Source organism: Toxotes jaculatrix, chromosome 8, assembly GCF_017976425.1.
Source record: "Toxotes jaculatrix isolate fToxJac2 chromosome 8, fToxJac2.pri, whole genome shotgun sequence".
In the NCBI taxonomy this organism is placed as follows: Eukaryota; Metazoa; Chordata; class Actinopteri; family Toxotidae; genus Toxotes; species Toxotes jaculatrix.
This window is the reverse complement of record NC_054401.1, coordinates 2,678,762-2,700,682: the sequence shown is the minus strand read 5'-3', so window position 1 is coordinate 2,700,682 and position 21,921 is coordinate 2,678,762. Positions and strand designations below refer to the sequence as shown.

General features: G+C 43.4%; 1 protein-coding gene across 5 annotated transcripts in view; it reads right to left on the bottom strand.

Moving 5' to 3' along the window:
• Positions 1 to 595: 595 nt before the first annotated feature.
• sema6e (sema domain, transmembrane domain (TM), and cytoplasmic domain, (semaphorin) 6E) overlaps positions 596 to 21,921 on the bottom strand; it is a 137,776-nt gene continuing 116,450 nt past the window's right edge. For 2 of the 5 annotated variants that reach the window (XM_041043984.1, XM_041043985.1), the window contains 4 exons: positions 20,855 to 20,913; positions 20,283 to 20,333; positions 17,249 to 17,404; positions 2,072 to 4,829 (listed from right to left, as the gene is read on the bottom strand). In XM_041043984.1, coding sequence (XP_040899918.1) covers positions 3,490 to 4,829; positions 17,249 to 17,404; positions 20,283 to 20,333; positions 20,855 to 20,913 — 1,606 coding nt within the window. In that variant the 3' untranslated portion in view covers positions 2,072 to 3,489. Of the gene's footprint in view, positions 1,946 to 2,071; positions 4,830 to 17,248; positions 17,405 to 20,282; positions 20,334 to 20,854; positions 20,914 to 21,921 lie in introns of those variants that run through there. The other 3 variants (XM_041043986.1, XM_041043988.1, XM_041043987.1) reach the window with 3 other exon arrangements.

Genomic DNA, 21,921 nt, shown 5'->3' with positions numbered 1-21,921 from the left:
AAGTGCATCCAATAGAGCACAAATCTCACCTTTTTCTGTTGTCCAAGTACGTTTGGAGCGTGTTGTCTCGTGCTGCTGTGCCAAGCCGTGATGGGCTCATTGCTGCCTCCTGTGTATTAAAACAATGAACATATTGGCACCTGTTGAAGACTGCAGTTACAAAGGGTGTGTTTTTTTTCTCCCTCTTGGATCTCTTTGTACTAAATGCACAGATTTAATTGATTCTGATCTTTTTACGCGACTTTCCATGAGACAGAAAAGCAACGCATTACCAAAAATGTTAAACAGTTTCTTTTACAAAACTTTTTCAAAACTGTATCTGAACCAAAGAATAAATCCCTTCGTACTTGGCTGTTTGCTGAACTTTACACCAATGTATTGACATGTTTTTGACACATGCTGACAGACAAACAAGTGGGACAGAAGACAGTGTCCGTGTGGAGGTAATGCAATCCAGTGTAACTCTCACACACCATCCAGTGCATTGAACTGCAGTCCATCATACAGCTGTTTGTGTGTTTGTGCTCATCCCTCATGCATCACCCAATAATTTTACATGGATCATTTTGACACACTCACCAGTGAGACGCTTGCATCATATTTTCATTTTATTCCTAGTATAAGAGACATACAATGGTATTCCGTGAGACCAAATCCATAGTAATTCAAGAGGCGTAGCCTGAAAATCAAACAGAAAAAACCCCAAAACGTAATACTGAATCAATGAGACCCCGCCCAGATAGAATGTATTTACACCATATCAAATACTGATAGAGCTTTTTAGAGGCAGGACCGCTCCCTCTCCCATACAATCTGTCACCGGCAGATTAAAAACAAAACAAACACACACACTCTCTTCAAACACGGTAGCTGACACAATTCCTCTTACATTACGGGTGTGACCTTAAATCAAGTTGGATGTTTTATATTTGTTGTTTGAAAGGCTATTTAATGCTCCGCTGCCTGTTAATATCCAAATCAACTTTTTTTCTCCATTCAACAAACTCTGCGGTCAGCCATATTTTCCTTCATTTACTGGAGCTGGAGTATGAACGTTAAACTTTACATTGGGTCAAATGAGCTCTGGGAAATTCCAATCAATAAACACCACTTTCAGATACAGTAAATAGTGTAGTGCTGTTTTCACAGAATTGATCACGGTTCCAGTCAACCGTGCCCAGACTGACTCTGCTGAAAAGTGCAACAGCGGAGAGTCTTGAAGGCGTGACAATTCTGAGGCAGAGCCGACCGGCATCACCTTTCTCGGACCTGTTCGGCAGCGTGGCCACCTGGGAACCTGTTCCACGATCGCTTCCTAAGTATCAATCCATGAGACAATCTCAGCTTGTCGGATCAGAGTTCATTGCACTTCTCCATGTTTCAACATATTTGCTAAACAGAGATTTCATTATCTCCACTCCTGTTTATTTGCTTCCTGTATTGTTGAAGTTGACACCTGGTGACACAGGTAAGTGAAAAATCATAGCAGCAGCCATTGTAGAAGTCCAGCTTCGTGCCTCTTCTTGCATTTATTCTCTTTCTCTATTTTTATACAAAACCGAAACAATATTGTGTAACACATTATTTTTCTCTACTAGTTTCTCTAAATAAGAACTAAGAAATATTTCCTAACATTCAGAACTGGAGCAAAACGCCACGTTTGCTTTATCCGTCAGTTAAACGTGACTTCTACAATGGCTACGGGTCTGTAGGTGAGAACTTAAGAGGAACTGTGAACTGCTCCTTTAGAAACCCAAAGAAATGCTAATGCTACTGCTAAAAGAAAAACAAAGGTTTACAATGGCACCTTTAGGGAAACTGATACCCAGTGGAAAGTGACAAAATACGGAGGCAGTCGAACCTGAATGTCTGCAGTCTCAGGCTCTGAGTACGTGCTTTACCCAACACCCCCGTAACAAATCTGCAGGCTCACACTTCTGGGATGCTAAAAAAAAAGAAAGAAAAGAAGACAAAAACAACAAAGCGAAATGAAGGGTTTCATTCCAAAACACAATCTTAAAAATCTTGAAAAAAAAAAAGATAATTTCTAAAATACTCCTTAGTAAAAAAAAAAAAAAAAAAGGCTCAATACACTCAAGATATAACATAAAATATGATGTGACAATCATATTCACAGTTACCAGTTTATCAGAACAGGTGACAACTTTTTAAATGACAAGTATCTCATTCTGGAATGAAACTCTTCAAATATACAATAGATACTGTATGACACATACTGACGACCATAGAAAATGAAACACCTACAATATACTGTAGCATAGTAGCCATCTGAGCCCCTTGCATTAACCCCTACCCCCATGTCACACACTATTATTAAATAAGGCACACATTTACACATACAGTTAAAATTTGGCTAGTAATTATTCCTTTATTTACAACCAATAGCCACAAAGTTAATAATTATAATAACTGCAGTCCATTCTATGTTTTATGTTCATTCTCCTGATGCCGGATGGCGTGGCATGTTTGTCGTGTCCTCTTTGGGTCCAAAAATATTTCAGAGTATACAGTACTGTTTATTTCCATTTCAGAGGATGTTAGACCCACTAGATTTGTGAAGCACCAATCTTATAGAAACATTCTCGAGGAACTTAAATGGACCCGATTACGTCACGTCTGACCTGACATCTGCTGGGACGGGAAAAGAAAAGAGAGAAAAGACGAGTATAGCTGCTTTGTTGAAGAATTTCCTTTCTCTTGTCAACACAAACAAATTTGGTTCATCGTTTTTAGCCAGCTGACAATGAGTTGTGTTGAGTGCATGATTTGGTGTCCCTAAGATGCTGTATTCCTTAGGGGGCGGGAGGGGGGGGGGGTCGTTTGATATGCCCAAAGATGAAAGAGTATAATAAGGCAAAGACATAACTACTTTCGGGGGAATTTGCTGACTTTTCACCACAGGTTACATATACTGCATATGTATATGTATACATATACGGTGCGGATATAAACACACATATATATACACACACATGCATAATATAAACACATTCGAGGGTGGGGCGGGCGGGGACTCGTTACCAACACCACATCAGAAAAGGTTAAGCAAAAGCCTGAATCTAAGCATCGCAGGAACCTCCGGCTTTTAAGTGTTCAAGATGACTGATGTGTTAAGTTTTTGCAACATCAATGCGTCCAAAAACTAAGTTGCATTGTAAATCCACACTGAGGACATTGGCAGCCTAATATAAGGAGGTGGCGTCACGTCACCCAAGTCAGCGGTTCTATAATAAGCAAGTAGCTGAGCAATACCAATATGGTACAAAGATATTCGCTGGACAAAAAGAAGGGGAAAAAACAAGTTTGGTTGAGGCTTTTTCGTCCACAGTGACACTGGCTGTCACACGATCGCTTGTGTTTTCTCGGGAAGGTCTGCAAACCTCGAACCCACTGCATTTCTTCAAAGGGAAGGTCCTTTAAGAAGACACCATGAGGGAGACTCCCTCTCTAGTCCAGGAGTGTACCTCCTCAGTAGTTGAACTTCCCCTGTTGGTTGACCGGGGACGTGGCAGGTATGAACAGGGGCTTCGGAGGGACGTCAGGTTTGAGAGAGGAGGCCCGGCGGACGATGGCGCCCCTGTGTGGGATCTCCTGCTCTCCGTTGTAGCTGTGCTGGCGTGTCAGGTACCCACTGGGGATGAGAGGGTAGTGAACCTCGCAGGCGCTGCCCGTCGAGTTCATCCGTGCCAGTAGGGGAGGTGGCTGGTGGGGTCCACCGTTTCGCTGGCTGAAGCTGTGCTGGCGAGGGATCATCCCTCCTGCTCCTCCACCTCCTCCCCCTCCTCCTCCACCTCCACTGGGCATCTTGGTGGCTGCAGCAATCAGTGAGTGCCTCTGGGAGGAGTGCCTCCTCTCCAGGGTGGACTGGTGGTGTGGGGGGATGTCAGGAGGAACATCCATGCGTCGGGTGAGGCTGTCTCGGGGTAAAGTGGACGAGCTGTAGTAGGGGGCCGATTCTGTCTCAGGGATCTGAGGTTGGATGCGGTTGGCGAAGGCTAGCTGGCCTCCGCCACCGCTGGCCATCAAACCCGATGGGCTCATTAACTGGGAGTTCTTGCTGCTGCTTGCCTCATGGATGTGCTTCAGGAGCTCATCCAGTGAGGTTACCTCCATCACCTTCTGCGAATAACCAGGGTAAGGCTGCTGAGATAGCACACGTTCAACATTGTGGATTTTGCGCTCCTCCGGATGGAGGTGACCACCAACTAGTGGCTGCCCATTGGCCAAGCCATGGGAGTAGGGGAAGACCTGCTGGTGAAGCAGGGCAGAGCTTGGCCTGGAGCCGATGTTGTGGGACTTTGGTTCTTTGGCATTGTTGCAATTCTGGTTCTTCTCCCACTGGTTCTTGAAAGCTTTCATGCTCTTGATGGGCAATTCTGGGGTCGAGTCTGGTGTCGGCAGACCGGAGAGCTCTGAGGAATGGTGAAGGTGGTGATGGTGGGGATGAACCAGGTCACCCATTGTCATTGCGTGATGGCCGTTTCTCCTTGGCGGGTGATGCTCCTTGCTGTTGGCAAAGAAAGAATTGTAGATCTTCGGAGATGACACCTCCAGCTTGTCATCTTTACTTTGGCTGTCCAGGAGGCCGTTGAGCTTGGCAAGGCTGCGGAGGGATAGGGCGTGCGGGATTGGGGCCTCAGGATCTTTCGACAACTTCTTGGTCTTGTGGCCCGTGTGGTTACAATAGCAGGAGACCAGAAAGCCAGAGAGGAAGGCGCCGAGTACAAAGGCCACCAAAACACAAGCGATCAGGAGAGTGTAGTGGACACTGTGATTGGTCTTCTCCAGCTCTGGAGGTCGCCTCACACCTTCAAAACAGAAAAAGATTGAGAAAAGGGTACTTCAGTTAGAGCTTCACTGACTGAGCCAGGGAAAAAGACACACACACACACACATTTTCAAGAGCTAATATAGGTCAAGTAGCAGGTGGGACGGACAGGTTGTGTTTACATGGGCTTCACTATGTGGGGAACAGCATGGGAGAGGTGTTTGAACTAAGCTCTTGGCTTCTTTTCCTTCCACTGTTAATAGATCAATACAGCCTTTCTTTCTAGGACCTGTGCTTTCCCCTCAGACTGGCAGAGGCCAAGAGTTCCCCAGTCAGGGAGAAATCAACTCTGAAATGAGCTAAAGCTTTAAATATTGATGGGGAGCACAGCAGCAGGAACCTGATGTCATTTTCAGACTTTGCTTTCCAATGTAGGGATCAGAGGCGAGAGCACCTGGTGTGATGAACGAGCCAAAAATAACAGGTCTATCCAATAGCTCACCGAGTGTGGCGCCTTTGCCAACACAGACTCAAATGAGGTTGTCAAATTCTTTCAGAATGAAGCTGAGGGGGACAGTCTGTGCAACAGTGCACCAAAAACACAAGGTTACTTAGCTGAGGTAAATCTACCATGTAAATGTCCTTGGGTGATGTGACCCTCGCACTGTGTTTGCCTAATGGCGTGAAAGGCAGTGATGATAAGAGGAGTGAAACCTGCCACCTCTCGTAATCAGAGCTCATTTGCAAGAGGCTTCTGCCATCTGTGGTGTCAGACCCTTCTCTCCGCCCTTAATGACAGTTTCTGTGAAACTGATTAGTCTGTGGAGGGGGGACGACGAGGAGGGAAAACATGCAGGTGTTCTAAACAAGTTAAATTCAACAGCTCTAAGAAGCTTCGCCGAGGAATGAAAACAGAAAATGATGATGTCTAAATCAGGCTTGATGATAGTTTATGAGATGTTCAGAATGATGATGATGATGATTGGTGGATGAGTATAAGTGAGATCACCTCAATAATTCAGCCTGCATTAGAGCGGGTTTTAATCTTTTCTCTGAATTAAGTGACCCGGACTTGACAGAATGAAGGCTCTTTGTTCCAGAACATTCCCGGGTAAATTAAGAAAGAAATGAATCTCTGAATGAGTTATGAAGTGGGTGATGGGTGTGGATTAAATCCATCAGGGTGTAGGTGATTCTATATTGCGGTGGTGATATACAGCATATTCTGAGCTGCTAGATTTTCTGGAAACTCAGTTGAGATATTGATTATAGATAAAATAACCAGACGGGAATGTCTGCCTTTGGTGAGGCCAGAAAAAAAAAAAAAAAAAAAAAAATCAAGGTATTTCACCACAGCTTCAAAGCTGGTACACATCATCCAGTCCTGCCAGACACATCATGATTTTCAGTTTATGTGGAGGTGTTATGTGCTGAAACCACAAACACAACCCAAATCCTTCAAAAATAATGAAATTCTTCAGTCCCTCTTTGAGACTTAAATCTCGAAAGGATTTTATCTTAGTGAAATGGAGGGTATGAATAAAACTTACTACATGAACTCCTGAGTCAGTGAGGCCTCGGTGAACATTATTAAAGGCAATATGTGTGTGTTAAAAGGGTCAAATATGGTCCTCCTCACTGTGTGTATGTGATTAGAGGCAAATATTAGGGGATATCACGGAGGTGGAAAATCTGATCAGAGACTCGTTAGATTTCAGTCAGACCTCATCGCAAGTCCACAAGAGACACAAGCTCAAATGAGTGAAATCCAAACTGATTTTCTTAAGACTAAAAAGACACCTGACACCATGGTAACTACACAATGCACGAAATGGAAAGAAAAGTCATTTGCCTCCTGCCATGATTACAGCTTTAATTTGACTGAATCTTATTACAGACGTGGTAGGACGCTGCAAAATTAGAATCAAACAAGCTTTGTCTGTCGCCATGACAGATCTGTAGGTGCACAGTTCCTGGCCGTTTTTAAAGACAGTTTATTATTTAGGTCATGAAGTTAATGTGAAACTTTAACTTCAGTTCTTTTTGCTCTTTATTATCTGGAGGTCGACTTTTGTGCAGTTGTGTTAGTAAGTGCTTATTATCTCATCGTCGTGTATCACTACATTCATTTTCGAGGTGTGCTTAGCAACCATTTTCCCTACAGAGACAGAGATACTAAAGTGCACCCTAATAATTCTGGAAACAACGCTTTGAATAGAGCTTCCAATTAAAAATCCTGGTTTTTTACCCATTTATTCTTACGACTGCCTCGACTTATGACCACATTAAATAGTCATAAATCATAATTGCAATCCCAGTGGGAGAGGCAATCAAAAGTGATGCTGCTGTGAGCTTGTTAATACCTCTTCTTTTAATCTTGGACAATTTTTTTTTTCTTTTTTTGTCTCATTACACATGATGCCAATCAGCTCTGCAGCGATGTTGCACTTCCAAGTTTTCGGTTCTAACTGATCAGTGTCCCGGCGGTGGCGGCGGCGTGCAGCTTTTGTAATGAGCGGTGAAAGGCTGCTCTCATCTCAGTGTGGTTTCTGCCTCCTGTCACCCCTGTGGCTTTCTGGTACCTGTGAGTCATCCGCTCCCTCTGGTCCGCGACCCCCCACCCCCACCCACACCTCTCTGGCTCTGGCTAGAGGCTTATAGAGGGGTTCCTCCTGGTTGAGGGGTATGAGTCAAGTGCCACGACAGGGGGTGAAACGCGCAGCTGAGGTAAACAAATCCAGAGCCTACAAACGACCTGTCACAACATGTTTCGTGAGCAGGCCGGATGACTCAATCACTGGGTATGTGGGACATATGGTGCCACCGGTCACAGCAAAATGAATTTCCCCTGAATCATGCCAACAGCCTGGGGAGCAGCTAGGTGGCGCAGGGGAGGTGCTGGTCAGCTGTACACACCTACTTGGTTTGCACTGCATGGAAACCAAAGACTGGGGTTTGAAATTAAACAAATATCTTTTGTGATTTAAATAAAACAGCCTGGCTTTGTGGGAAAAATTGTCGCCTCAAGTAGATGCGATAATGAACGGTGCTTTGCGTTACTTTCACAACTTCCCTTCATTATTTACCGAGCTTCAGAGTCAGTGTTCCTCTCTAAAATTGTCACATTATATTTCTGTGTCAACTCAACATGGTCTCAGCTCGGCGAAGGCTTAATATAGAGATACCCAAGTCTGCCAAAAGGTAAAAAGACAGATGGGCTGCGTGAGTGGAGTCAAGGGAGGGAAGGAGAGAGAGGGATGGTGACAGCCAGGGGAAAAAAAAAAAAGAAGATGGAGATGAAGGGATGAAATTCAACCTTGGTGACAAACTGGCGATGAAGAGGGGAGTGAATGTGAGACGACTCAAAGATCCAAGAGATAAGGGAGGAAGAGCAAAGGAAAGGAAGGAGTGAGGATGAAAGCCAGAGAGCAAAACACACACACACACACACACACAGAAAAAGGAGATGGAGAGAAGGAGTGAATGTATGTGCGAGGAGCAGATTTGAAGGAGGAGGAGATGGGGAGAGAGGCAGAGTGAGAGACAGACAGACGCGATGGGGTGAGTGACAGACCGTCACTCTGCTGGGTTTTGAAGCCTGGTGCTCCGCGGCAGCTGTGATATGGTTGGAGGACAAGCCTCGCGCACCTCCACAGTACCATAGGAAGAGAAGCACTCTGCATCCACATTGTTAAAAATAGATGGCGCGGTAGGTTATGCAAACAGACAGCGTTGCCTCTGCTGCGTCTTACTAATTGGCGATGGTTTTTGCATAAGGGAAATAAAGTAAAGAGGTCTGGCTGTTGTTATGTGTGAAGTATTTTTTTTTTTTCCTGCAGGTGATGAAGTTGAGTCTGAAAACAAATCACAGTGGAAGTGATAACTTCTCTTAAGCATGTGCGTGATTAAGTAAATGGTTACTGTGCTTGCAAGCTCAAATTGGCTTCATCAACAATACAGAACCCATAATCTTTTCCACGACACCAATTATCGGTAATCTGAATACTTTGATGCTTCATACTTGCTCAGTTGTGAAAGAATTCTTCTCGCATCTCTCGCAGGACATTAAAGCATCAGAACTGTGCAAAACTGGAGTTTGAAATACCGGGAGGAAGGGCTCCCGATCGGAACGGCTACTTTTATTCCAGAAAACACTTTCAAGGTCAGATATGAAATAATTTAAACAGAGGAGCAACTTTTTCTTTAGCACTACTTTTCCTTTATATCAGACTTCTCTCAAGGGTACGTTTAAATACTTTGTAACCTGAGAACAACTTGTGTTCTATTTTTGCGCATCAAGTGAAGACGTTCCAAAATAGCCCTAATTAGTTTCTGCTTCCACAAGCTTACAAGTGCATGTAATTGTTCCCTTAATGGCTACTCCATCCCAATGAGAAGCCAACGAGACAAAATGGCCTTAAGCTTCATAGGCGAGCATTTTCCCCCCGCCTCCCGCTAATGCTGCAGATTTATTTCTTCCACACTAAAAATAACAATTTAACTCCTGAAAGACACCCTGAGGTTGAGGATTGGAACAAATGAATTATTTTCCTTTTTTCAAATCCGGGTGAAAAGCAGAGCAGCTCTGGCCGTCGCTGTGAGCTTCGGTAATTTGACAGTTTTAATACCTGATGTCTGTGCACTGACAGACATGGTTAACAAACGAAGCATGATCGTGTGTGTCAGTATGCGCATGTACACACACACACACACACCGAGTATATGTGCTGTACATGTGCAGGGTTTTGGCTGTTGACTGAGTGAATTCAATCATGTACACTTGTTATTAGGAATTTGCATAATATTCCACCTCAGTGCTCAGCCAATTGGATGTGCTTTAATATATGCACACCAGCTAAGGTGATATGGTGTAATGTAACAGATCCATTCCAATTGAAAAGTAGTGGTAATGAGAACTGCATTTCATTCCAGGTGTGCTGATGCATACAGAGCATAGATTTCATTACAGTCTTGATTGAATACTGGTAAATTAAGCGTGCTGCGGCATCTGGCAATCAGAGCCACACTGTCTGTGTGAAGTCCTTCAATATTTACACCTGCGCTTTGAAGGGAAAGTCAAGTTTACAAGTAGGAGTACGCATTTCGTCTCCGACACTCATACAACAAATAGTTTGGCTAAAGGGTCGCTTCATTCAGACGACAAAGAACGTATTTTCTCACTTCTCATGAGGATAGCTTTGGTTTTGATCATCCAGGTTTTCAGGTATCGCTCTCTCTCAGTGCCGGCACCCCAGTACATATGGAGGTGAATGGAGTTTTGTTTGTGCTGATTAAAGCATAAAATTTTAATTTGAAAAACTTATGAGCAGTTAAAAACAGCCCCACAAACCTCATTCTGAATATTTTTCACTGGAGCTGCTCTCTGCAGAGGAAATAATCGTGTAGCCAATCAGTTTTTTTGAAAGATGCACTGCAGTTGAATTTTTTAAATTTGACTTTTCACTACGTTTACCAGCACAAATGAAATCCAAGTTGTTATTGATGTTACGTCAAATGTTATTATTGGGGTGGAGGCAAACATTTCCTGAAGCACATTAAATCAAAACTATCTCCATGGCTGGATACCACTAGGGTTCAGTGGGAAAATATGCTATTTTGTAATTTGGGTAAAACGACCCTTTAAATTGACATCTGATTAACTTATCACAAGCCATTAAACCAGGCAGAGCACATGCACTGGCTAATATCTTTTTTTTCTTCTTTTTACATGCATTTGCATTAGTAACTTAAAAAAGGAAGAGCTGTTTATTTGCCATTCAGCGGCTGGTAAAGCGAAAATGGTTCCAATGCAAACTTCCACCTGTTAATCATCTGATTTGAGAGGAAAAGGCAGCACTGGAAGAATCTTGACTTTATCCGCCAACTTAAAGAAACAGTCCACGCCAAAGTCAGGTTTCTTAAATAAGTTTTACAGTTTTTAAAAATCATCTGTTTGAGCTGAATAAAAGACAAAATACTGAATAAGGAACATACACCAAACAAAAAGGTAAAGAGACTCCACCTCACTGCTGAGAACTTTAAATTTATTTACCAAATAACCTTTGCTTTGCAGCCCTGTCTTTCTGTTAAAAGTACACATCTATCATCGTGTCGCATGGCGCTGTCTTTGGAGTGAACTGCTGCTTTAAGAGATGGAGAAACTGCTCGCAGGCCACTCAAACACCAGCGCACAGTTTCAGCCATCGGCTGTAAAATCCGGAAAGGCAGATCATAAAAACACGGTGAAAAGGGTCAGTGAGAGAGAATTCAACAAAGGAGGCAGGTACAGCTAAGGGGTTAGTCCAACTAAGAAAAAAAAACAAAAAAAAAAACAAAAAAAAACAAGAAAAGAACAAAGTAAAAGAAAACAGGCAGGTAAAATGGGAGAAATACTCCCCAGAGGTCAGTGAGACAGATTAAAGGGTAAGGGGTTAGGGCTAAGAGCCAGGACAACTGCGTGGGTGGATTTGATCACTGTGGGCCCCCCGTGGATCGCTGTGACGCTCAGAGCTGACAGCCCTCCATCCTGACACTGAGCTGAGCTTTAATAGCCGACACGGAATAAAAACCCATTAAAATGGGCAGTTATGGAAAGTGAAGTATTCTGTGTGTGTAATGCCTTTAAGGTTAGTTTTTACAGTGCATTGCAGAGTGTGTGTTTTTGTAGTAAAACATGATGTCACTTATAATTGGTGTAAAGTGCTGGTGAGCTGAGCGGAGGGAAAAATGGCCCAGTTCTGTGTGACCTTTAATGAGTGCCGTTACACCATGACTATGACTCAGGGAGCACAAATTGGCAGCAACGTTTCAAAAAGTGAAGTGAAAGCGTGCGTGCACATCATGGCCTGACTTGTAATAAATCATTTAAGTAGGGTTAAAAAAAAAAAAAAAAAAATTGAACGGGGTTGACTGAAATGTGGCAGGCGACAGGCATACTGAACAGTCATAATGAATGTATTCTGGATATGCTGCTTCAATCTGACCCTAAAGATCTAAAACTATATTAAATATTTTAAATTTCAACTTCACACGCAGTCTGCGGTCTGAGAAGAGTGACAGCTGCTTTCAAAATCACTGCGGAGATGAAAGCAAAGCGCTGAATTGTCGGTTATTTCATTACGCTGCCGTGGACTGGATGCTGTTTAATGTTCAACTACTGAGGGATGAAACTGAGACACCTTATTGTCTTGTATTATTATTTTCTTGATTTTTGCTTGATTCTTTGTAAAGACTGTATTGGAAACGTGTTATGTTCAATTTCTTTTTGCTTGTTTTCACTTGTAAAAAGGTAAAAATATTAGAACACTAATCATAAAAGGAACTGATACTGATGTGGAATGACGTCCCTCTGAGGAGCAGATACTGTGATGGTGGTTAGAGGCGACACGTAGTCAGAGCTCCATCAATGACCGGATGATACAGGCGCTGTCTGTTGCCATGGTCTTCAGAAGTATAAATAACTTTAGAAAACTAGCTGGCATCGATGTCCCCCCCCCCCCCAGGACACCCGCCCCTCTTCATGTAATGGTTCAGCCTCAGTCCACTTTCTGCTCTCCTCCTGTAGTGTTTTAATGAGTCTGAAAACATCCGCTCCACTTGATTCTATTATCGAGCCTTCTCTGTGTGCGTGTTGGCTAAATTAGCTGCTATTAGCCGGCTTTTTAGTCCAGCCCACGCCGGTTTCATTTAAATGAGCAGAAGAGTCAAGGAAAAAGGTCAAATCACATCAGAGGGCAGGGAGAAGGGGAGAAAACAAACCGGAGAGGTCTGGAACCAGGAGTCCTGAGCAACAGTCAGGCTAACACACAGATTTTCTGTGTGCTCACACACGGTGGAGAGGTAGCCGTATTCCCCGTCCAGAACCAGCTCCGGTGCAACCTGACTGCTGGCATTTTTCTAAATAACAGAAGGTCAAAAGGTTCCTGCCCCTGCCTTTCAGTCTTCCCTGGTGTTTACATAATCTAACGCAGCTTCCCACATCTGAGCAAATATTTCACCTTGGGGTTTTTATCTGTCGATAACTGAGCCTCATAAATCATAAAAAAACAAATGTGGTTAGGATTAACAGGGTTTATGTTAAGTGACCGCCTTTGTACTTTTTACTCAGAGCTTATAGAGTTTATATCTCTTTGACATTTATGAGGTGGATTTACAGATAGTTTACCTTTACTCGTGTTCTTTAAGAGATCTTCGCTTAAAGGGAAACTTGTGGAAGTTGGAAAACTTTTCTGAGCTGTTACATCTGTCTCAGCTGTCACACATAACAAAGGGGAGCGTTGAAAGGTGAGGCGCCTCTACAGCCTCAAAATATGACTTAATATAAACAGTCACTGGCTCGCTGACTGCACTCGTTTCAAAAGATAATTATAGCTTTGTGGCACATTTTCACTCATGAGGGAAATTGCTAGTTTAATAAAAAAAAAAATTCGATTTTCATCTTCATCTTCTTCTTTTTTTGAGACAAGCATACATTTGTAAAAATCTTCCTGAAATGGAGCGACAGCCACTTCCTGCACAAGGGTCCGACAGAGGAGCAAACCTCTGTGTCACCTTTCAATTATCAATGACATGTGATACTGTGCATTTTGTATGGCATGAGGTTTTATAGAGCAGCTAACAAATGATTCAACACTCCATTTGGTGATCATACATGCAGATCCTGACTATCCACAGCTGTGATGAAACTTTTGAATTTCTAAACATAAAAACCAGGCAGTCTCACGAGAGTTACACTGACGGGTTAGATCTGGGCTGCTGTAGGGAAAGGATGAATTCTGAAAACTTGTGGTGAAGTTCCTAACTACATCATTTGGTCATCTAACTTTCACCGTCCTCTAAGAAAACACTGTGTTAGCAGAGCTTTTTCACAGAAGACATTCTGACGTGCCACAGTAAGGGAAGCACAGGTGCAAACTGATGATGGCTGTGGGTGTCAGGATCCTGATATTGCTCGTACGGGCACGCTGTCATGGCTTTGGGACACTTGAACAGAACAGAGCCAACGTTAATGCTATCACTAACACCTGTGCTTTTTGTACAACGACAAGGCAAAATATCTGCTGTGGAAAAAAGCCTTTAGCTCCTGGTGGGTGATGTTACATTAACGCTTGCTGGTTAGGTTGTCTAATGGCAAACCAGCAAGATAATTGCTGCTAAACGTCAATTAGCAGAGCTGTTTCTAGGCCTTTGTGGCCAAGTTCAGGTCGAGTCTTAAATCTTTCACACCTTGCCTACGTTGGACATGTAATGAAAGCAGTATGTCAGCAGCATCTGCAATCCTCCATTAGTGTCTACACTTAGTGCTCTCAGCTACAGCTGTGCACTCAGAACTGTTTTAACAGCGTTCGTTACTGAATACATAATTAATATACAGTAGGTATGCACTTTGGAAGAAAATATACTTGACACCAATAGAGACACTTCAGGTAAGTGTGAAGCCCGAGCCATTATATAGCCAGAGGAGAGCTGTATGGATTAAAATGCACATCTGTTCCCTAAAACATACGACTGAAAAACATGGCTAACATTTTGTTCGTGCAAACGACAACTCGAGTCTCAGATCCTTTGTGGAAAATCCAAATCAAGTCAATAATGTTTTTTATATGACTGACACAAAGTCGTATCGAAGCAAATGGACTAATGTACGTGCGGCTCGTCTCACTGTCTTATTTAATGCTCCACCATTTCACATGGTAAAACTTTAATTTGTTCAAGTCTCACGTCCTCATTACTGTGACTTGAGTCTGACTCAAATCCAAGTCTTAAATCTAGAGGTTTGGTCTTAATAGAAGTTGGTGATTGTACATTTACATTAAGTGTAAATCACCTTAGAGCGATGGCTTGTTGCTGAGCTCACTCTTTTATGGAGCAACTTCTTATGTGATTTGGTGAAAAGACTAAGGAGCAACGACAAGACAATTTTTTATTACAAAGACCAATTTGGACAAGTATATCCGTTTTCTTTCTTTCTTTTTTTTTTTTGTTTAACTTTTCTTCAGGTACCTTTGTCTCTCTTGACTGCTTGTTCTATTTTTGTCCACTATCAGCGCTCGTTGTCTGCCGGCCCACCTTGTGGCTGCTGGGAGATTTGTGACCCAGCTGCTGAGCCTCTACGGAAGGTACAGACACAAAAGCAGATATCTGGTGAGAAATGGACAGGAAGTGGGGGAGATTGGAGGCCCTCTTGGAACTGTGATGCTGTTACTTCCACACCAGCTCCTCTCCTGCCTTATCAACCCGCCTGCCCAGCTCTTCTGATTGAACCGGCAGCGTCACAGTCCCTGGCTGAAAAAGATTGTGTTGCTGTTTCTAGTACATCCTCCACCCCTTCCCCTCCCCTCCACCCCTTTGTTGTCCGACTTCCTGGCTCAGGCCCCTGCTGGTTATTTATTTGTCATGGGCTTTTCTCCCTTTAGCCTGAGTAGCTCATCATTGCAGCCACACAGTCTGCCTGTGTGAATGGGAGCCTCTTTCTCCCACTGAGGATTTATGGACCTGACATGGTGCCCGTAGAAGCAAACAGCAAGGAGAGGACAAAAACAGATTGGTGCCACCTTGTCCTCCCTGAATCACGTCCAAATGAGCCACATCTTCTATGTAAACTTGTGGGAATATTCTTTTTAGAAGAGGAAAGAGCCTAAAACTTTCTTTCTCGCTCTGCAGCCTGTTTCTTTACATGAGCACTTGACGGTCATGTAGATGTTTTCTTCATTCACTTCCCATCATGGCTCCACAGCTCTTTGACTTACATTTTCTACTCTTGGGTGCTTGTAATGTTCATCACTATAAGTGTGATCTAACTGTCAAATTAAAAAATGTAAGAAATAATGTGACTCAGGCCAATAAAGATCAAGGTGCTATAAAATATTTAAGAACTGGTTGGAGTTTTATAGGTCATGTTATTTATTGGGCAGCTGGACGGTGTGGTATAGCTGCTGAAGAGTAAGATTTACTACACCTACTGCAAGATTACAGGTTTGATGCCTTTAGCAATGTGCGGATCGAGACCTGCGGTGAAACAGGAACTTTCAATTCTAGAAGGGAACCTTATTCAGAATCACTTTGACATTTGTTATTTCATCCAGACTAGCAATATAACCTTTAGAACTGAACTGATTAGTCAATTAATCATTTTGTTCGTGCACAAATGGCAAAAATTTGATGATTCCACCTTCTGAAGTGTGAGGCTACGCTGATTTTCTTTGTGTTTGGGCTGTTAGTCATAGAGAAGAAGCAGTCTGAATGCTTCAGCTTCAGCTCTAGAAAATTGGGGAGGGAGTAATATTAACTATTATACTGTAGAAGTTGGTGGAACAGCAGCTGGAATTTCACATCAGGACTCTGGCTCTCTATAGTTTCAAAGTCCATGTCAGCTGCACGGGGAAATTACTTTAGAGCTGTTCTCTGAAAGGGGAATGGAAATTATAAATGTAAATGAGCGGTCTCGGAGAGAGACATAGATGTTACCTGGTTTGCGCTTTGAATTTTCCGGGCGCGCTGGAAAACATTGAGGGAATATTTGTGCGTGCTGACGAGCTAAATAAAAGATGAGGAAAGTTCATGTGGGAGCAGTGTTGTTTAGACTCAGGTTGATTTGAGGAGTTAATTAGAGCCGATGCATTATCTATTTAAGTCATTAAATCTTTCACATTCGTGGCTGTTGTGTTAAGCACACTGAGTGCATGTATGCCTGAACAAGTCGTGTCCCAGTCCCGTCCCAACGATGTTTATCTCTGTATGTGCGCTGCGGTCGTCAGTCGCATCAAACACTTATCATTCAGCATCCTACCACCTGACCGCACACTTTAAGTCAGTGGAACCATTAAGTGAAGCTGCTCCGGGAATTATGCATCTCGTCATGTAAAGCTGAGACTAATGAAGTGTATGGATCAAAAAAATAAAAAAGAAAAAAAGAAAAATCAATTAGCAGTGGCTGCTGCCTTCATCTAAGAGATTGGTTTAACTAGAGAGTTAAGTGTTAGTGAACTGATGAAAGTGATATTTCACCCTGGAAGAACATTTACACATATTAGCATGCATGCCACCACATGAGTTCATGAATGGTCAGCCTCTAACAGGAGCTGCTTTTACTGGTCAGGACTCATTTTCTCATCGGCTCAGTCGCCGGCAGAAACTGCAAACAGGAAAATACATATGTATTTTTTGAAAACTGCCATCACAGATGGAGGACATATCTGAGTCCGTCTCCACTGTCATTTTTCTATCAGCTGTTTAAAATGAGTCTCATCGCTATGGAAACACAGGCCGGGTGGTTGAACTGATACGGTGCGGGCATGCGTGCTGAAAATGGGACACTGTTTTACCAGAGTGAAGCATCATTTTTTTGGTTTTCTGTTAGTGGTCAGTCTGGTTAGGAGCGTACGGTGAGGCTTTCGGGGCCCAGCAGTGCAAAGCCCCGCAGGTCAGAGTTCATTGAGGACACACATCCCTCCCCCTTACCCTCCATCTCCACACTGATTGGCTCCGAGTCAGGTGACCCTTGTTCCCCCACTGGGGGAGGGCCATCAGGACCTGTACCTCTTTCAGGGTCACCTGCCTCCTTTGGGAATGCCGCCCCATGATAGGTTGTGCTGGCGCTTGTGGGTGTGGTCTTCCCTGTGGTTGTAACGAAGGGGGGGAGGAGGAGGAGGAGGAGGAAGGGGGGGCAACAGAGTGAGTGATTAGTGAAATGTGAATCAGCCGGGACAATCAACTGCAGAAAAATGAGGGTGAGTCCTGAGCGGAGAGAAAACCATCACCCGTTAACATAAAGACCCAGTGATGATAGTGAGCAACATGATGGGCACACAGAGCAGAAGTTAATTCATCCATCACCTCATTTCCCCACAGATACACAATCACTTTGTCGTGCCGCAGTGTGCTTTCCCAGCTGCTTAATGCCCACATTCAATCTCCAACAACTTGTGCTTTTGGCACTCCAACATTTGCAGTGACATATCTTTGATTCCTCCAATATTTCTTGCTGTGTAGTTATTATCACATTCAAAAGTAAGCAGTGTATTTAAAGAATAATCTCATAGCACATTTTGTGACTCTATAAGGAGTCATACCACAGTCATACTCTCTGGCAGTTTGTCAGCAGCAACTCAGCTTTGCAAAAGTTGACACCGAATCATAAAAGTATAAAGTAAGAGTAAGAAATTTTGTTAGTGAACCACTCAGTAATCATGTAATCTTGGTTCCCCCTCACCCTTTTCTTTTATACAGCCCAGAACTCTGACCACCATTAGAACTCTGCATCCACTCCACTAAGTGTTTTCACAGATAAGTTGAAATAGATACTGGTGGCTGCCTCGCTAATGTCTTTTTTTTTTTTTTTTTTTTTCACCACAGCTCTTTTCCACTACCTCACCCAAGCAGAGCAGTTTGACAGAACACTCCGTCGCCTTGAAGCAGAGCAGCAAACGCTATGATGGGCACATTTGGAACCATTTCAAACATATGCCAAGAAACACGCTGGGCGCTAGCTGCCACCGGCCTTGTATTATCTAACATATTTTTCTTGATGACACACTCCACATCTTGATTGCATTATTATCTCTCTGTTGTCCTTGAGGTCCGGTGAGCAGCATGCTGCTATTGGCTTGTGCCCCTGCACTAATAAGCCAGCCATAATGATAGCATTCTGCAGAGCTCACACCCGGGCCGGAGGAAAAGGGCTTGTTCTCCCTCTCTCACTGTGAGCCAGTTGACAGCGTTCACTGTGAATGAGGGGCCCCGTCAGTTCACCATCTGCGCTGGGCAAATTAAAACTGTACACCAGGGGGTGTTTGGCCCTGGCACCTCGGACAATAGCTCCAGGACTTCATCATTACTTCAATTTATCACAATTGTGTTATTCTGTTTTTCTGTATTGTTTGTCCTCTTCTGCTGGTGAGTACAAAAAATGCACGTTATACAACAGAGGAACATTTGATTACGTTCACAGGCGGGCGTTTGTCTCAAGCCCTTCTCTCTGCTGGCTGCGATTGTTTGGGTGACAGGGAAGCGGAAGAAAGAAAACGTCCCAGCCTTTGGTGCACTTTCGAACAGGCAACGAAAGCCCCCGTGTGACAACAGCTTTGTTCGGCATATGGGGTGTTTTATTGTCTAGGAAAGCTGATAATTGATCTTCAGTGCAGAGACTTAAAAGGCTTTTTGTGTGAATCAGCGAGAAAAAAAACCACACACAGACACCAAAAAAACAACAGAGACAGAATCTGACTGCGTGTTAAAAACTTCAAATAGTGCAGTGAAGCACTGGGGTGGCGAGAGCCCCACAGGACTAAGCAGTAGGGTTGCTTATCAAGTCTTCCTACCGACTGAGTGGTAATTCCTCCAGCAGGGAGGCTTTACAGACTACTGAGGCACTGTGGGACTGTGGAGGTCTGGGCCGAAGCCTCTGGCAGACAAAGTGGCCTCTGTTCTGAGAGAGAGATTGAAAGAGATGCAGGATGGATGGATGGTTCTGCTGATCTGTAATTGCTTACATCTTCCAGCACGATGGCCTCAGTGCTGATACTAATCACTGCATTGGATCAACCATTGCCATTAGCTCCCCTGTGTCCCAATTTGTTCAGTGACAGGGAGATCTGACTTTGAGCAAGTCTTAAAAACTCCTCAGAAAGTTAAGGCGGCTGCTTCAGTTGTGTAGATAAAAGCAAACCACGCTGACCAACAACTGTCTGATGGAAAATGACTAGTTTTGAATGCTGCGGTGATAGAAATTTGTCCCAACACTACCTCCTCAATCTTATTTGAGGGCTAGCCAGCTTGGCGGCATTTCTATTTCTATTCCAGCCATGCCAGGGGCTGTGTGGTGTGGCCGGCGGGGGAGTAATGGGACATGACAGGGATGATGATCCTTTGCGATACAGGGCATTAGGCAGCCTGGCCAGCAGAGCTCCTGGTCCATCAAAGGAGTGATGCTCCAGACAATGGCTTCAGTGTTTAAGCTGTCACCCTGGCTGAGAGTGAGAAGCGACTGGCCAATCAGCTGCCTGAGTAAAAGACTCTGTAACCTCCCAAGCTAACGGTTAGTAAGGAGTAGAAACATTCACTTTGGAGGTAACTGAATAAATCTGATCCTCTGCTAAAGATAAAAGTAACTTTGAGCGAGTAGCACACAACTGTCTGTGAACACGACTGACACTGACTGGTTCACTTTACTAATGCTTTAGATAAACTGCTTTCTTAACAACCTCACCAACAGTTAACTTTATGGGTGAACTGTTAACATCCGACAGAAATCATGGGCAAAACTGTGAAAGCAGGACCCAGGTTTCAAAATAAACTCCACAGAAAGCAAAACAAAACCAAAAAAAAACCCCTCATTTCTCATTTACTGTGAATCCTGGCTGATGATGGACAAAAAGCAGCTGTTGAAAGAATCATACTTGGGTGTGAGACGGCCTACTGTCTCCAGTTTGCAAGCCTTTAACCTGTCAGTGAAGCTGAGGAAGCTGAGTGAAAAGATAAAGACATGTCCACTGACCATACGCCGAATCCAGCGCTGTGTTTTGCTTGCGAGTGGTCGCCAGGACGTCTGGAGAAGAGAAATACAGAACAACATCAGTGTGTGCGGTTATGACTATGGCTATCTGGGCTGCAATTCATTCATTTCTAATGGGAGACATGTATTGTTGTATCTGCACTGTTTGTACTTCTCATCACATCCCAGACACTTGCAAAAGAGCTATAAACAACCCACTTTGTCTTACACTAAAAAAAAATAAAGAAAAGAAAAGAAAAAAAAAAAACAACACTTCTATGAGCAAACGCTTAATTAACGTAGAAAGATTGAGAACAATATTCCAGCAGGGACTGTGAACGGGGGCGGACAAACTACTCTTCAAGCTTCTTCAGCATGGACTGAATTGCTGCCCTCGTTGAAATAAATACATCATAATGCTCCATTATCATTTGTTAGAGCTGCAATCACTTGTGCCTGCTGCTGCTCTGCCATCAAAATCTGATAATAGTTGAATAGTTTTTTTTTTTTTTTTCCGCTCTCTGTCTTTATTGCTTATGTAAATCACTGGGAATAAATAAATGTCTCCATCTCACCGTGGCAGGTATCAGGGTGCTGATGGTAGCCGTTCTCCACATCCTGTTCAAAACCGCCTCTGAAGAGAGAGAGAGAGAGAAACAAAAGCACGCATGAACACACAACACACACACACACACACCAACAAAGACAAAGAGAGCCGTCTGTAAATTTGCATCAATCCATTTCACTGACTGGCCATTTCTAACAAAGAACCTCATTGAGTCTTCCCAAAATTGGTTTTGTTGATGAGGACTGTTCAGAGACGGGGAAGTAAGTCCACCGTGACAAAATTGAATTTGCTTTGTGTCTGGCCGAGGTCAGCATGTCTGTATCTCCTGCTTGTTGTCTGGACACAGTGGTGGCCGGACCTGAGGGGCAAATCCAGCCCTTGATTTCCCTACAAGGACATATATGATCAGTTTTGTGGTGTTCAGCAGATTCCAGGAAATCTGTGATGAAAAGTTGTAATTTCCTTTTGAGTCCTCACTTTCCTTCAACCTGCCTCCTCTGCTTGTACCTCAGTTTGTCATTTCCTACATGTTTTAGATCTGGGCCCCTCTCTCTTCATACATAGCATTTTCTGTGGCTGCACTGTATTTTAGTCTACTGCTGGTGAAATTGGCACCTACTGTTTGCCTGCTCTGCAATGAATGTCTCACTGTATGATTGCTGCATGTCAGTAAAAAATAGTCTTACGGGAAGTGTGTGTCGATTCAGAGCAACTGACACAAAAACCTGCTATTAACCCTGTGAGACCTGAACTATGAAAGAATGGTCAGAAAATTCTAATTTTTCAAATATGAACTCTTTATTTGTCCCTTTGACAAAATGTAAAAAAAAAATAATTACAAAAATAAATTCTAATTATATTTTTTGTTTGTATCACACATGTCAAAACATTTGGAAAAGTGAGGGGGGTCCACCAGGAGTCAGTATACGAGCATAAGAGTTCATCTAAAAGGGTTAAATGCAAAGTTTATGCTTGATGGTGATGCAATGAGTCCCAGAAATGTGGGTATCATATATGATACGTACGGGCTCACAGGGTTAATGTGGATATTTTCGTGGAAACCCACTCATCTAT